The 15,384-nt window shown below is 45.6% G+C and overlaps 1 protein-coding gene across 1 annotated transcript in view; it reads left to right on the top strand.

Annotated features, from left to right (window-relative positions):
- Positions 1-1,463: 1,463 nt before the first annotated feature.
- RAB2A (RAB2A, member RAS oncogene family) overlaps positions 1,464-15,384 on the top strand; it is a 90,978-nt gene continuing 77,057 nt past the window's right edge. The window contains exon 1 of the mRNA XM_054017827.1: positions 1,464-1,791. Coding sequence (XP_053873802.1) covers positions 1,746-1,791 — 46 coding nt within the window. The 5' untranslated portion in view covers positions 1,464-1,745. The remainder of the gene's footprint in view (positions 1,792-15,384) is intronic.

Raw genomic sequence — 15,384 nt, 5'->3', positions numbered from 1 at the left:
TTTTAACCTGTAAATAACTCTTTCCTTCCTCTTTCCTCGTTAATAAGCCTTTAGATAGGTTATTACAGGATTTCTATAGGCATTGTCTTTGGTGCAGATCTAGAGGAGGAGTTCTCAAACTGGGGGGTCAGGACCCCTCAGTGGGTCACAAGAGTCTTACATGGGGGGTTGCGAGCTGTCAGCCTCCACCACAAACCCCGCTTTGCCTCCAGCATTTATAATATAATGGGGGAGAGGGGCACACTCAGAGGCTTGCTATGTGAAAGGGGTCACCGGTAAAAAAGTTTGAGAATGACTGATCTAGAGTATCAGCTGATCTGGGGCAAGTGATTGGTCTCTTGGGACTGGACGTAACCTAAATGTGGTGTGATTTTTGGTGTAAATGACCATTTATCACTAAATCCAGTTTTTATGGGTGGCAAACTAGACAGGAGAATGTAGCGACTGTCTGCGATGGTAAGATTGTTATAGTGATCCAGGTGTTCACATTTATTACTGGCTTGGTGAAACAAAACACACTACCAGTTTGGGGCGTCTGCCCTGATGTAGGCGCTCACATTTGTGAGCGACTCCAGATAGCACGACACCCTCCTCCACATAAAAGCCGTAGGAAAAAATCCAACTGCAAAACCAGGGTTCAACTCTTTACTTCCAGATAGCAAAATGTAAAAGAATGGCCACTTAGGGTATGGCTACACTACGTGTGCTATAGCAGCACTGCTGCAGCTACGCCACCGTAGTGTAGTTCATTGCTACAGGGCCAGAATCAGTTTTTCCATCACTGTAGTAAATCCACCCCCTTGAGGGGAAAAATTCGCCCAGCAGCCGAGCTGTGTGTACAGTGGGGGTGGGGGTCGATCGCCCACCTACATCACGCAGGGCATAGGGTTTTCACAGCCCTGAGCGCTGGAGCCGGGTTGACCTAAGTTTTAGGTGTCGACCAGGCCACAGCGTGTAGCCACTCTGGGGCAAGAACCATCTTTTTGGTGTGTGCTTGGCCAGCACGGCTGGGTCCTGGCCCACGCACAGTGTCCTAGGCCGCGGCAGCAACACAAACAACAATATCCCAAAACGGATCTTAGCCGTCAGACCAAACAGTGTTATTCCCGAGAGGGAGGGACACTGACACCCACGGCCCCTTCCCCGCACCCACGGGAGGGGGCTGCCACGCTCGGCCCACGCACGGCGCATGGCAGCGCCGGGTACGCCACAGGGCGGGAGGGCACCACAGCCTAGCTCCCGACCCCAGCCCCCGGATATGCTACAGGGCACCTGCCTCAGTCACGGAGGCCCGCCCGAAGGAGTCTCGCTTCCCTCGGGCACTGAGGGGCAGCCGCACCAGGAGCTTTTCTCTCCTAGCCTCAGGCAGCCGCAGGACTCCTCGCGGGCGGGGCAGGGGTAAGAGCTGCCTGTCACACGGGCCCTCCCCAAGCACCGGCTGCCTCTGCACTTCCGGGTCGGCGGGGGCGGGGCAGAGGAGGTTGCCTGGCGTGACGTTGCTGAAGGGTTCGGGCTGCTGCCGCCGCTGCCTGTTATTGTTCCTGCTCTTGCGGGTTGCCGCCTCCGGACGCTGAGTAGCTCGAGAGGAGGGACAGCGCACGGAGCGCTTGAGAAGAGGGGTCAGTTGGTGGCCGCTAACGGTTTGGAACTCTCCGCAGCGCGAGCCCTGACAGCGGGGGTGGGGGGAGAGCGCGCGTCACTGAGGAGCGAGCGAGAGACCGAGAGGCGGCGGGGATTGGGCGGCCATGGCCTACGCGTATCTCTTCAAATATATCATCATTGGGGACACAGGTAAGAGGGCAGGGGAGCGGAGACCTGTACTGCGGAAATGGGGGAGGGTTGCGAGGCGGGGAGAGCGAGAGCGTCCGCGCTAAGCCCGACCCCGGCTGACCCATTTCCGCAGTGGTGGCGTCGCCGACGTGGTGACTTCCCCCGCCCTGCGCTCGGCAGAGGGCCCCGCCCGACGTGGCTTTGGCCTATGCTGATCAGCCCCGCACTCGGCTGTCCCAGCCCCGCAAGAGCTCGCGGTGCCTGTCGCTGGGGCCTGCTGTCTGCCCGAGGCTTGTGCAAGGCCTGACTGCTCCGGGACGGCCCTTCGTGGTGGGGAGGCGGCCCGGCCGGGGTCAGGCCTGGGGCGCTGGGGACCCGAGGGCTAGGGGCGGGAAGGGTGTCACGCCGGAAACATACGACAGGGGAGCTGCCTTCCCGGGGCTCAGGTGGTGGCTGATGCTGTTCGGCTCCCAGGGGCCTTGCAGAAGCGTGTGGCGAGGCCCCTGCCCCAACGAGCCTCCATGTGCGAGAGCCAAGGCGCTTAAGGCCACTAGCGCCCGCCCCCCCCCCCCCCCCCCATGCAGTGTAACCTCCGTGCCAGGCCGCCATGGCAACCAGGCACGTTATTTTCTCCATCTGGCACCAATAAGTGCCTAGTCCAGCTACTTGAGGGGAGCTTAAAATGCACCTCTGTTTCGGTCACCCAATGTCCCTATTTATAGACTTCAAATGTTGCCTTCTGCCAGGTCACCGTCTGACTTGGTCCCTTTCTTTTGGTCAGGCACACCCTTGCTCCTTTCCATAGCCCAGTGGCCCTGCTGTGGCCAGTGTGGGTTCATCTCTAGCTTTGAGAGGCCTTAATATATGAGGCCGCTCTCTATGCTAGGGCTGAAAACAGCTAGCCACAGGTGTTAAAATCAAGCTTCCCAAGTTAATGTGCTTTCCTTCTGTGTGGGCAGGGCCTAAAGCTAATCAAAACTCCACAAAATTATTTGGTGTAAGATATCATATTTTGATTTGATTTCACTATAGTCATGGCTAACTTTTTTTCTTTTTAAATCCATGGTGTATCTACCTGGCAAGATTTTTTTTTTGATATTTTAACAAACATGTAAGTGCTCTAAAATACTTTACCAAATATAAAAAGGCATTTAGAACAGGGATTCTCAAACTTTATTGCACTGCAACCCCCTTCTGACAATTAAAATTACTACACGACCCCAGAAGGGGGGACTGAAGCCTGAGCTCACCCAAGCCTGAGTCTGTTTTAACTTTAAATGCTGAATGTGGCACAATATGACAAAACTCTAAGATGGAGGAAAATACATGTGTGATGGAAACAAGTTATTAATTTAAAACTATTCCTTATAATTTCAGTTTCAGGATTCAGAATTTCTGATGGAAGCTTATAAAGGAGACAAAATCATGGCTAAAATAAATTTGCTTTTAAAATGAGGGGTTCCACCCATAAAGGAAGGAGAGCCATATTTCTGTAAATGGCTAAAATAGGCTTATTGTGGAAAATCTTTTGTGAGTTTGTGGTGTTTAGACCTCTTGTGAACACTTCAAGAATTCTAGTATGGCATCAAGGAACTGGCTTATCTGCACTAGTATTTTCATACTGATCCAGAGATTATTTCAAGAATTTCCATATAGAGTCTTCAGAGTTGGATGGTGATTCGGCAATTATTTTGCAATGTGCTGTAGAAAGAAAAGTTAAAGGAAGACATTATTGAACCCTGTCAAAAGATTAAAATTAAGTTGCTCTCCATTGCTCATTACTTCATAACGGAAAGCAGGTTATGCAAGTAGTAACAAAAATGGTATGCAGTTATACCAAAACTGCATGTCTCTGATCTGAATCATCATGCCAAGTGCTTTTATTCACTTAAGTGCAGGTATCATAAGTGCTTTTTAAAAAAAAAAAAAATTAAATTGCAGCTACAGAAAATTGACTGTAAAACTGGCACTTCTTACTCAGCCGATCTCATCTGTGTTCTGCTTACTCTAGTGACTTCTTGCTTCTGTTAGCTTCAGACAGTAACAGCTTTGGTAGAGTGATATGGATTCTGTTCTAGATCATATCTTAGACAGAATTGTTAATGTCCAGTTGCAGAGTTCCTGTTGAGGGTGAGGCACATGCCAAAAATAATATATCTTGGCTTTCAGATCCCAGGTTGTGTTGGAAGGACTGGGAGCTAGAAAAAGACAATGTATTTATAAAACTGAACAGATTTTATGTGGAATAAGTGAGGCAGCAAGCATGGAACCCTATGTTGTAATTTTTAGTCATTTTTCAAAAGAGATACTTAAAGTATCATTGCTTCTAAACAGCAATCACTAGAGGAAATGGGCCTCTATTTTACAACATTCTAGAAATACTTAGATTCAGTTTTCAAATATGTTGAATTAGCTAGCAGTAGACCACGAACTGCGAAGCAGGTAGTAAAAGTTTAAGGTGAAATAAAAACATTGTACTTCTATATTAATGGATAACTAAGCGCTCTGTATAAGATTATTTCAATCAAACTTATAAACTGGCAGGTGGTTATTAAATAGTGTTCTGTTTTAGTTGTTTTACATTTGAATCTGTGACACAGGATGCATCATGGACACATCAAACATAGACTAGTTTCTCTGCACTCCATGTCAATGCATGAGAGGCCTGATGCATTTTTTAAAAAAAACTATTGAACAGCTCCTTTTAACGTGCACGTATTAAATCAGACCCAATTAAGATGAAGAAACTCCTTTTAAGTTTACATGTAACACAGGCATCAAGTTCCTCATGTAGAAAGGTTATTTTCCTGATGGCAGTGACGTCATCTTACAGTGCATAATGTGTCGTAGTGATTGATCATCTTATGCTAACCCTTTCGAGGTTCTGTGGATACATTGTGAATTCCTTCCAAATGTGGTGATGGAGTCCCATCTTATAGAAAGAAGAACAGGAGTACTTGTGGCACCTTAGAGACTAACAAATTTATTAGAGCATAAGCTTTCGTGGACTACAGCCCACTTCTTCGGATGCATAGAAGTGGGCTGTAGTCCACGAAAGCTTATGCTCTAATAAATTTGTTAGTCTCTAAGGTGCCACAAGTACTCCTGTTCTTCTTTTTGCGGATACAGACTAACACGGCTGTTACTCTGAAACCCATCTTATAGAGTCATTCATCCTGGAAAGGTGCTTCTCCCCTCCCCCACCATAAGCTTGAAGGTCCCTTCACTTTTATCAATAGGTTAATTGAAATCCTGGAGTCTACCCAACTTTTTAACACCAAATACAAAAATAGGATTTCCTGTTACCAAGACAATCAGCAGCTGTTTACAGATGTTTCTATCTTTCTCTTGCAACCTGACAGTCTTGTAACTTGAGCATCATGTCAAGTCTCATTCCATTTGGGTCTGTGAGAGGTTATACTATCTCTCTGCGTTCCAGATAAGTGACCAGGTTAGAAAGCATTGGGGGCCTCCTGGTTTCTATGCAAGGAAGCAAGAGTTAGCTAGGAGGATCATGCAACACCTAGAGCGCATTAGCCTCATAGAAAGCCAGTATGGAGCACAGGAGAGGAAGTGCAAGCTAATAAGGAGCTTGGGAGTATGGGTATCTCAGGTTATGTCTCACTACAGAACCCATACTGGCATAGCTGTGCATGCGTAGCTCCTTAGTAAAGACGTGGCCCATGCCAACAAGAGTTTTCTGTTGGTGTAGAAATGTCATCGACCTCCCTGGATGACGTTTGCTACATTGACAAAAGTCCTCTACCATCAATATGACTGTGTCTACACTAGAGGTTTTGTCGGCATAGCTATGTTGGTCCAGGGTGTGGTTTTTTCACACCCCTAACAGATGTACCTGCTGACATAACTTTTAAGTGTAGACCACGTTTCAGCAGTTGTACTGGAAATTTACTTTTCGTGAAGATAACACTACTAATCTGGTTTTGTTTAAAATCTCTTTAGTGTTTTTTATAAACTGTTTTGTTTGGTAGTCTTTGAAAGTTTTGTTTTCTCTCTTTCTAAAAGAGGCAATACAAAGACTGTTTGCTGCCTGATTAAGTACTTTTTACTTGTTCGGAAGAGGAAAAGAAATGTTGTTTCAGCACATTTGAAGTTATACATACTATGGGACAGAGATCAAGAGAAGCAGAGACTGAGGAGGAGGAAGTAGTTGTAGGCAGGCAGGAGAGTTTAGGGAACGAACCAAGACGGTTGCCTTGAATTCAGGGTCTGACTCTAGAACTGCAAGCTATAAGGTTAGTTGGAATTTCCTTCTGCCCTCATTATTGAGGGACTGCTGGGAGACTACTCAAGAACATGATTGAATATGCTTCAGCTGCCAGTCTCAAGTCTGTTCAATAGATTTCAATGATACCAAGTAGTCGTCTAGTATGTAACCAAGCATTATTGTTTAGAGCTCAGGTTTACTTTCTTTCTTGGCAAGGTGTGTCCAAACTGTTGGTCTCTATCTTGAATTAAGCAGGAACTCAGGATATCTCAAATGTTGCCCCCTTCAGGATGTATCTTAACCAAATATGTATAACAACATTAAAATAATGTTATGGCAACAAAGTGAAGAGCACACCAATTAGGAAATAACAGAGTTAAGGCCTGTGCAATTTTAAATCTGCCCCTTTGTTTTTGTATTATGATAGTAATTTATTACAAGATCACATACTGTTTTTCCCAGGCCCTCTGCTTCATTTCACATACAAAATAACAGTGCTGAATGAATAAGACAGCTGTTGAATATTTTTTTTGTCCTCATTGTTCCCTGTGGCCCCATGCATTATTATAGCATACCATCCAAACACTGCTGGGCCATATAGTTTGCTGCCTCACAAACACTAATGAATCTATTCTCATGACACCCCTGTGAGGTCATGAAATGCAATCATCATTTTACAGATGCTTAAATGAGGCACAGGAAAATTGACTCCCAAGTTGCATGGGGAGTCTGTTGCAGAGGCAGGGATAGAACACGTTTTTTCTAGGTTCCAGTCTAGCATATTATCCGTGAATTGTTCTCAACCTCTTGTATCCACAATACAACTGCAACAAATGTGGCAGGCATGCTCTGCATCTTGGAACAATTCACTATACAGTCCTGCCTAATTCTTGGTCTTATGTGATTATGTAATTAAAGATTGTGTCGTATATACATACAAGAGGGCAGAGTTAAGTTTGGGTAGGCCATCTTATCTTCGTTATGTCCTGACTTTTGACTGCTTCATTTTGCAAACTTAATGTTCATTTGAGGTCTTATGGTAAACCCCACAAAATTTTATACCCAATCTAGCTGTGCAGTTAATAAAGCAAAAGACTTCATCTTGCACACTTTTCTGCACCAATTCTCATTTGAGATCTGCCTTCCTCCCTGCATATCTTCATTCAAATTTGCTTAAACAGTATTTGCGTAGAATGTTGACAAACCGCTAGGAGGTGGTTTGCGAACAGGGGCCGCTAACAGAGAGTTTCAAGAGGGAGTTTGGAAGGGGAGTGGGAAGGGGGCAAGGTATACTTGCCAATCTTTAAAGCCTTTAAACTAAACTATAATCAAAACTTCTGGATTCAAACAAAAACTCTGTCATTAACCCAGGTAGCTGTAGGAGAGAATGCAGGCAGTAGCCCAGCAGCAGAGTGGAGGCTATCCTGTTTATTGCACTCAGTGTAGCATGTATGATTACCTACCCTGTAGCGTATATGTGCATTCCGTGCAAGGAGCTCCTGGCCCTCAGAGACCGCGTACAGGATTTGAAGGCCGGGGTGGCAGAACTGGAGGAGCTAAGGGAGGCAGATGAGGCTTTCCGGGACACTGTGGATTTGTCCCAACTCCGGTCAGACAGCTCCTGCGCTGTTAAGGAGGATGAAAGGCTCAGGGAAGGAGAGCAGTCAATGGGAGTAGAGGGAAACCTTCCCATAGTTGGGACCCTCCTTCCAGATGATGTTGGGGTATCCTCTAGCACTGAGGTTACCTCTCCGGGGGAGGGAACTCCAGTCATTAGGAAAAGGCAGGTGTTAGTAATGGGAGACTCAATCATTAGAAACCTAGCTGGGTTTGTGATGACCGGGAGAACCGTATGGTGACTTACCTGCCTGGTGAGAAAGTTGCGGCTCTCTCAAGGCATCTAGACAGACTTATGTGTAGTGCTGGGGAGAAGCCGGTGGTGGTGGTACATGTAGGTACCAATGACATAGGGAAGGGTATGAGAGATGTCCTGGAGGCCAAATTTAGGCTGCTAGGAAAGAGACTGAAATCCAGGACCTCTATGGTAGCATTCTCAGAAATGCTTCCAGTTCCACGCGCAGGGCCAGGTAGGCAGGCAGAGCTTCAGAGTCTCAATGCGTGGATGAGACAATGGTGTAGAGAGGAGGGGTTTAGATTTATTAGGAACTGGGGAAACTTTTGGGATGGGGGAGCCTGTACAGGAAAGCTGGGCTCCACCTAAACCAAAGTGGATCCAGACTGCTGACACTTAGTTTAAAAACTGCTCTGTGACCTTTTTAATGTTAAGAGATGGGGGAAAGCTGATTGCTGCAGAGGAGCACGTGGATCGGAGAGAGACCTCTCTTAAGAGGAGAGCCTGTTGATAGAGATTCTCTAGGTTTTAGTCAGGAGGAGAGGATGGAAAAGGATGAAGTATGGGCTAGATCAGACGAGAAACATTCACATAAAAAAGAATCTGACACGTCAGAAAAGGGCAAACAAATAAACAGTGACAAGTTTTTTAAAGTGCTTGTACACAAATGCTAGAAGTCTAAATAATAAGATGGGTGAACTAGAGTGACTCGTGTTAAAGGAGGATATTGATATAATAGGCATCACAGAAACCTGGTGGAGTGGGGACAATCAATGGGACACAATCATTTGGGGGTACAAAATATATCGGAAGGACAGAACAGGTCGGGCGGGGGGGAGAGTGGCACTATATGTGAAAGAAAATGTAGAATCAAATGAAGTAAAAAATCTTAAATGAATCCACAGGTTCCATAGAATCTCTAGGGATGGTAATTCTATGCTCTAATAAGAATATAAAAGTAGGGATCTACTATCGACCAACTGACCAGGATAGTGATAGTGATGATGAAATGCTAAGGGAGATTAGAGAGGCTATCAAAATAAAGATCTCGATAATAGTGGGGGATTTCAATTATCCCCATATTGACTGGGTACATGTCACCTCAGGACAAAATGCAGAAACAACATTTCTTGATACTTTAAATGACGTCTTCTTCAAGCAGCTGGTACAGGCACCCACAAGGGGAGAGGCAATTCTCGATTTAGACCTGAGTGGAGCGCAAGATCTGGTCCAAGAGGTAACTATAACAGGACCGCTTGGAAATAGTGACCATAATATAACAACATTTAACATTCCTGTGGTGGGAAGAACACCTCAACAGCCCAACACTGTGGCATTTAATTTCAGAAAGGGGAACCATGCAAAAATGGGGAGATTAGTTAAACAGAAATTAAAAGGTACAGTGACTAGAGTGAAATCCCTGCAAGCTGCATGGGCACTTTTCAAAGACACCATAATAGAGGCCCAACTTAAAGGTATACCCTAAATTAAAAAACACAGTAAAAGAACTAAAAAAGAGCCACCGTGGCTTGGCTTAACCATGTAAAAGAAGCAGTGAGCGATAAAAAGGCATCTTTTAAAAAGTGGAAGTCAAATCCTAGTGAGGTAAATAGACAGGAGCATAAACACTGCCAAATTAAGTGTAAAAATGTAATAAGAAAAGCCAAAAAGGGGTTTGAAGAACAGCTTGTCAAAAACTCAAAAGGTAATAACAAAATGTTTAAGTACATCAGAAGCAGGAAGCCTGCTAAACAACCAGTGCGGGACCCTGGACGATCAAGATACAAAAGGAGCACTTAAAGATGATAAAGTCATTGTGGAGAAACTAAACGAATTCTTTGCTTCGGTCTTCACGGCTTAGGATGTTAGGGAGATTCCCAAACCTGAGCCGTCCTTTGTAGGTGACAAATCTGAGGAATTGTCACAGATTGGGGTATCACTAGAGGAGGTTTTGGAATTAATTGATAAATTTAACAGTAACAAGTCACCGGGACCAGATGGCATTCACCCAAGAGTTCTGAAAGAACTCAAATGTGAAATTGCGGAGCTATTAACTATGGTTTGTAACCTGTCCTTTAAATCAACTTATGTACCCAATGACTGGAAGATAGCTAATGTAACGCCAATATTTAAAAAGGGCTCTAGAGGTGATACCGGCAATTACAGACCGGTAAGTAACATCAGTACCGGGCAAATTAGTTGCAACAATAGTAAAGAATAAAATTGTCAGACCAATAGAAGAACATAAATTGTTGGGCAAAAGTCAACGTGGTTTCTGTAAAGGGAAATCATGTCTTCCTAATCTATTAGAGTTCTTTGAAGGGGTCAACAAACATGTGGACAAGGGGGAAAATGAAATTTAATGTGGATAAATGTAAAGTAATGAACATTGGGAAAAAATAACCCCAACTATACATACAATATGATGGGGGATAATTTAGCTACAACTAATCAAGAAAGAGATCTTGGAGTCATTGTGGATAGTTCTCTGAAGACATCCACACAGTGTGCAGCAGCAGTCAAAAAAGCAAACAGGATGTTAGGAATCATTCAAAAAGGGATAGAGAATAAGACGGAGAATATCTTATTGCTCTTATATAAATCCATGGTATGCCCACATCTTGAATACTGCGTACAGATGTATTCTCCACATCTCAAAAAAGATACACCTCTACCTCGATATAACGCTGTCCTCGGGAGCCAAAACATTTTACTGCGTTATACGTGAAACCACGTTGTATCGAACTTGCTTTGATCCACTGGAGTGCGCAGCCCCCCCCCCCCCCCCCCCCCCGAGCACTGCTTTACCGCGTTGTATCCGAATTCGTGTTATATCGGGTCACGTTATATTGGGGTAGAGGTGTACTGGCATTAGAAAAGGTTCAGAGAAGGGCAACTAAAATGATGAGGGGTTTGGAACAGGTCCCATATGAGGAGAGATTAAAGAGGCTAGGACTTTTCAGCTTGGAAAAGAGGAGACTAAGGGGGGATATGATAGAGGTATATAAAATCAGGAGTGGTGTGGAGAAAGTGAATAAGGAAAAGTTATTTACTTGTTCTCATAATATAAGACCTAGGGGCCACCAAATGAAATTAATGGGCAGCAGGTTTAAAACAAATAAAAGGAAGTTCTTCACACAGCAGACAAGCAGCCTATGGAACTCCTTGCCTGAGGAGGTTGTGAAGGCTAGGACTATAACCGGGTTTAAAAGAGAACTAGATAAATTCATGGAGGTTTAAGTCCATTAATGGCTATTAGCCAGGATGGGTAAGGAATGGTGTCCCTAGCCTCTGTTTGTCAAAGGGTGGAGATGGATGGTAGGAGAGAGATCACTTGAGTATTACCTGTTAGGTTCACTCCCTCTGGAGCACCTGGCATTGGCCACTGTCGGAAGACAGGATACTGGGCTGGATGGACTTTTAGTCTGCCCATTATGGCCATTCTTATGTTCTTATGTGTATTATAAAATCTAGTGCAGTGGTGAGCAACCTGTGGTGGGCTTCGAGACATTTTGCTGGTGTTGACCATCCGCTGGCACGTCTCCCTGCAGCTCCCAGTGGCCACGGTTTGCCATTCTTGGCCAATAGGAGATGCGGGAAGCAGCGGCCAGCACGTACCTGCCATGGGGGGCTGTGTCTGCGGACAGTCAACGTCAGCAAAATGTCTCGCGGCCCTCAGTGAGATTACCCTGATGGGCTGCAGGTTGCCCACCACTTATCTAGTGAGTATGTGCATCATCCTTCGTAAAAACCTTTATGATTTTCAAAAATCACAGTTAACTTTTCCCGGACTACAGAAAGGCATATATGCCCCATAGACAGTCTTATACAAATTCAGTTTTTTTTCAAATTGCCAAGTCACTATAGCTGTTCCCCTCTCCTCCCCCCCCCCCCCCCAAAAAAAAGTATGTATCTATCTATAGAATATGGTATATTTTTACTCTACTTTTGTTCAAACTTTGACTTTTTTTTAAAAAATTATAAGCAATTGAAAATGTAAGTGATCCCTCATTATGTGTGTCACTTACTAACATAAATGCTAATAATGAGAGGAAGGGATGTCTTGTAGTTAAGACTCTGGGCTGGGACTCAGGAGATCTGTGTTCAGTTCCTGGCTCTGCTACAGACTCAGTGTGTCAACCTTGGATATGTCACTCAAATCTCTGTGTCTGTTTCCTATCTATAAATATACGTTTTTCCCCATCTTTTGTCTTGTCCATCTACGGGGTAGCAACTGTTTTTTACTCTGCATCTGAATAGAGCCTAGCATAATGGGGCCTGATCTAAGCTGGGGCATCTAGGCATTACTGTAGCAAAGTAATTATTAACATAGCATAGACTTCAATCTTGAGAATGAGGAATCCACTGAAATTGGTTTATTTTCTTGAGAGAAGAGAATTACTTGTATATCTTTAGAGAAGAAATGCTTCATTTCAGTGGATTTCCACTTGTCCAGTGTCCTTTCCATAGAGTTGATGGTATTGTTACTCCTGGGGAATTCTGCACCACTGTGCTTGTGCAGAAACTCTGCCCCGCCCCTCATAGATGCTCTTTGCTTCCCTGCAGAAAAATGGTTTCTGTGGGGAAGCAAAGAGAAGCTGCAACAGTGCTCATTCACCCCTGCCAAGCAGCACAGGTAGGGGAGAGATAAGTCACTGTGGGGGAGGGAAGGAAGGGGGTTCTGTGGATGCCTCAGCTGCCCAGGGACATTAGTTCCAGCTGGGGGGAGAAGGGGAGGAGGAGGACGAGGATGTCAGAAATGGAGTTTCCCCTCCCCTGCACAGAGCAGCTGGGCTGGGTCAGATCAACTCCAGAAACCTCCTCTGGCTGCAGGAAGCCCCCCACCCCCTCTGTACCAAAAATACCATATTATACCGTTGGCGGGGAACAGCGAACAGCAGCCACTGGGAGCTGCAGGCAGCCGTACCTGTGGATGGACAATGTAAACAAACTGTCTTGCGGCCACAGCAGGTTGCCCACCACTGATATACATCATAAACAAAAAAGGGCAGACACCTAAAAGGTTGTCTTTTAAGTGTTTTCTGCTTGTTTTACATTGTAGATTTAGGTACAGTGTAGTCTAGAATACTCTGACTGAAGAGCTAGTCAGATGTCTCCACAAGAGCCAAGAGTGGAAACTGAGCAGTTGAGGGAAAGAGATTTTTAGTCAGACTTTAACATTTTGTTTTTTTATTTTTTTATCACTTGATTGATTGACTAATATGGTTAAAAAGGAAGATTTGGCTGAAGATTCAGCACACTTGCCCTTTTAGTTGAGGTGGCAGAACAAACGATGACTCCAAGTCTTCCAACAAAACAAGTAGGGCCCCCTCCTTCCACCAACCTTTCATGTTGTCTTTATACTTCAGAGAAACACATGGAATGGGGGGGAGGATACGTCACCTCTAAAATTTCCTGTTATTATAATGGAATGACTATATTGAAAACTCATTTACTTTTCACTATTTATGCTGTTGGTGTTTTGCCTTTCAATCAGTTTGACAATAAAAACGCACACTAGTAGTTTCACATTCTTGTCTTTATGGGATAGATTACAAACACTCCCCGGGTTACGCAAATCCGATTTACACAAATCCGCACTTACGGAATAAGTTCCCTAAGCTTTTTTTTGTGTGCGTAATTGTCGGGTATACGTTCCCGACTTACGCAAAGTGTTCCGGAACGGAACGCTTGCGTAAGTCGGGGAGCGTCTGTAATGCTGCAATGTTTAGGTTACATTCAAGGCATGGCATTCTGATATTTTCTATCTTAGGGTATGTCTACACTACGGGATTAATCCGAATTTAGATAATTCGGATTTGAGAAACAGGTTGTATAAAGTCGAAATGAGTGCGGCCACACTAGCACAGTAATTCGGTGGTGTGCGTCCAAGTACCGGGGCTAGCGTCGATTTCTGCACCGTTGCACTGTGGGTAGCAATTCCATAGCTATCCCATAGTTCCCGCAGTCTCCTGCGCCCATTGGGATTGTGGGTTAAGATCCCAGTGCCTGATGGGACAAAAAACATCGTCGCAGGTGGTTCTGGGTACAGCCTCACTCCCTCCCTCCCTCCCTCCCTGCATGAAAGCAACGGACGGCAGACAACCATTTTCGCGCCTTTTTTCCTGGGTGGGTGAACACTGCAGACTCCATACCACGGCAAGCATGGAGCCCGCTGAGGTCAAGACAGCACTCATGAATATTGCAAACACCTCGCGCGTTCTTGTGGAGTTTATGCTCAGCCAGGACCAGAAAAACGAGGCGAGGAGGCAGCGGCGGCGGCAGCGCAGCGACAAGCATGATGAGGACATGGACACGGACACAGAATTCAGTGAAACCACAGGCCCCGGTGCTTTGGAGATCATGTTGTTAATGGGGCAGATTCTATCCATGGAACGCCGATTCTGGGCAAGGGAAACAAGCACAGACTGGTGGGACCGCATAGTGTTGCAGGTCTGGGACGATTCCCAGTGGCTGCGGAACTTTCGCATGCGTAAGGGCACTTTCATGGAACTTTGTGACTTGCTTTCCCCTGCCCTGAAATGCCAGAATACCAAGATGAGAGCAGCCCTCACAGTTGAGAAGCGCGTGGCGATAGCCCTGTGGAAGCTTGCAACGCCAGACAGCTACCGGTCAGTCGGGAATCAATTTGGAGTGGGCAAATCTACGGTGGGGGCTGCTGTGATGCAAGTAGCCAAAGCAATCACTCAGGTGCTGCTACGAAAGTTAGTGACTCTGGGAAATGTGCAGGCTATAGTGGATGGTTTTGCTGCAATGGGATTCCCTAACTGTGGTGGGGCACTAGACGGAACCCATATCCCTATCTTGGCACCGGAGCACCAAGCCACCGAGTACATAAACCGCAAGGGGTACTTTTCAATGGTGCTGCAAGCACTTGTGGATCACAAAGGACGTTTCACCAACATCAACGCGGGCTGGGCGGGAAGGGTTCATGACGCTCGCGTCTTCAGGAACACTACTCTGTTTAAAGGGCTGCAGCAAGGGACTTACTTTCCGGACCAGAAAATAACCGTTGGGGATGTTGAAATGCCCATAGTTATTCTTGGGGACCCAGCCTACCCCTTAATGCCATGGCTTATGAAGCCATACACAGGCAGCCTGGACAGGAGTCAGGAGCTGTTTAACTACAGGCTAAGCAAGTGCAGAATGGTGGTAGAATGTGCATTTGGCCGTTTAAAAGGTCGCTGGCGTTCATTATTGACTCGCTCTGACCTCAGCCAAAGAAATCTCCCCATTGTTATTTCTGCTTGCTGTGTGCTCCACAATCTCTGTGAAAGTAAGGGGGAGACCTTTATGGCGGGGTGGGAGGCTGAGGCAAATCGCCTGGCTGCTGATTACGCGCAGCCAGACACCAGGGCGATTAGAAGATCACACCATGAAGCGCTGTGCATCAGAGAAGCTTTGAAAACCAGTTTCATGGCTGGCCAGGCTACCGTGTGAAATATCTGTTTGTTTCTCCTTCATGAAAACCCTCCCCCTTTACTGACTGATTTTCTGTAAGGAACCCACCCTG

This window comes from Malaclemys terrapin, chromosome 2 (assembly GCF_027887155.1).
Source record: "Malaclemys terrapin pileata isolate rMalTer1 chromosome 2, rMalTer1.hap1, whole genome shotgun sequence".
NCBI classification, from domain to species: domain Eukaryota; kingdom Metazoa; phylum Chordata; order Testudines; family Emydidae; genus Malaclemys; species Malaclemys terrapin.
This window is presented reverse-complemented; position numbering and strand designations above follow the sequence as displayed.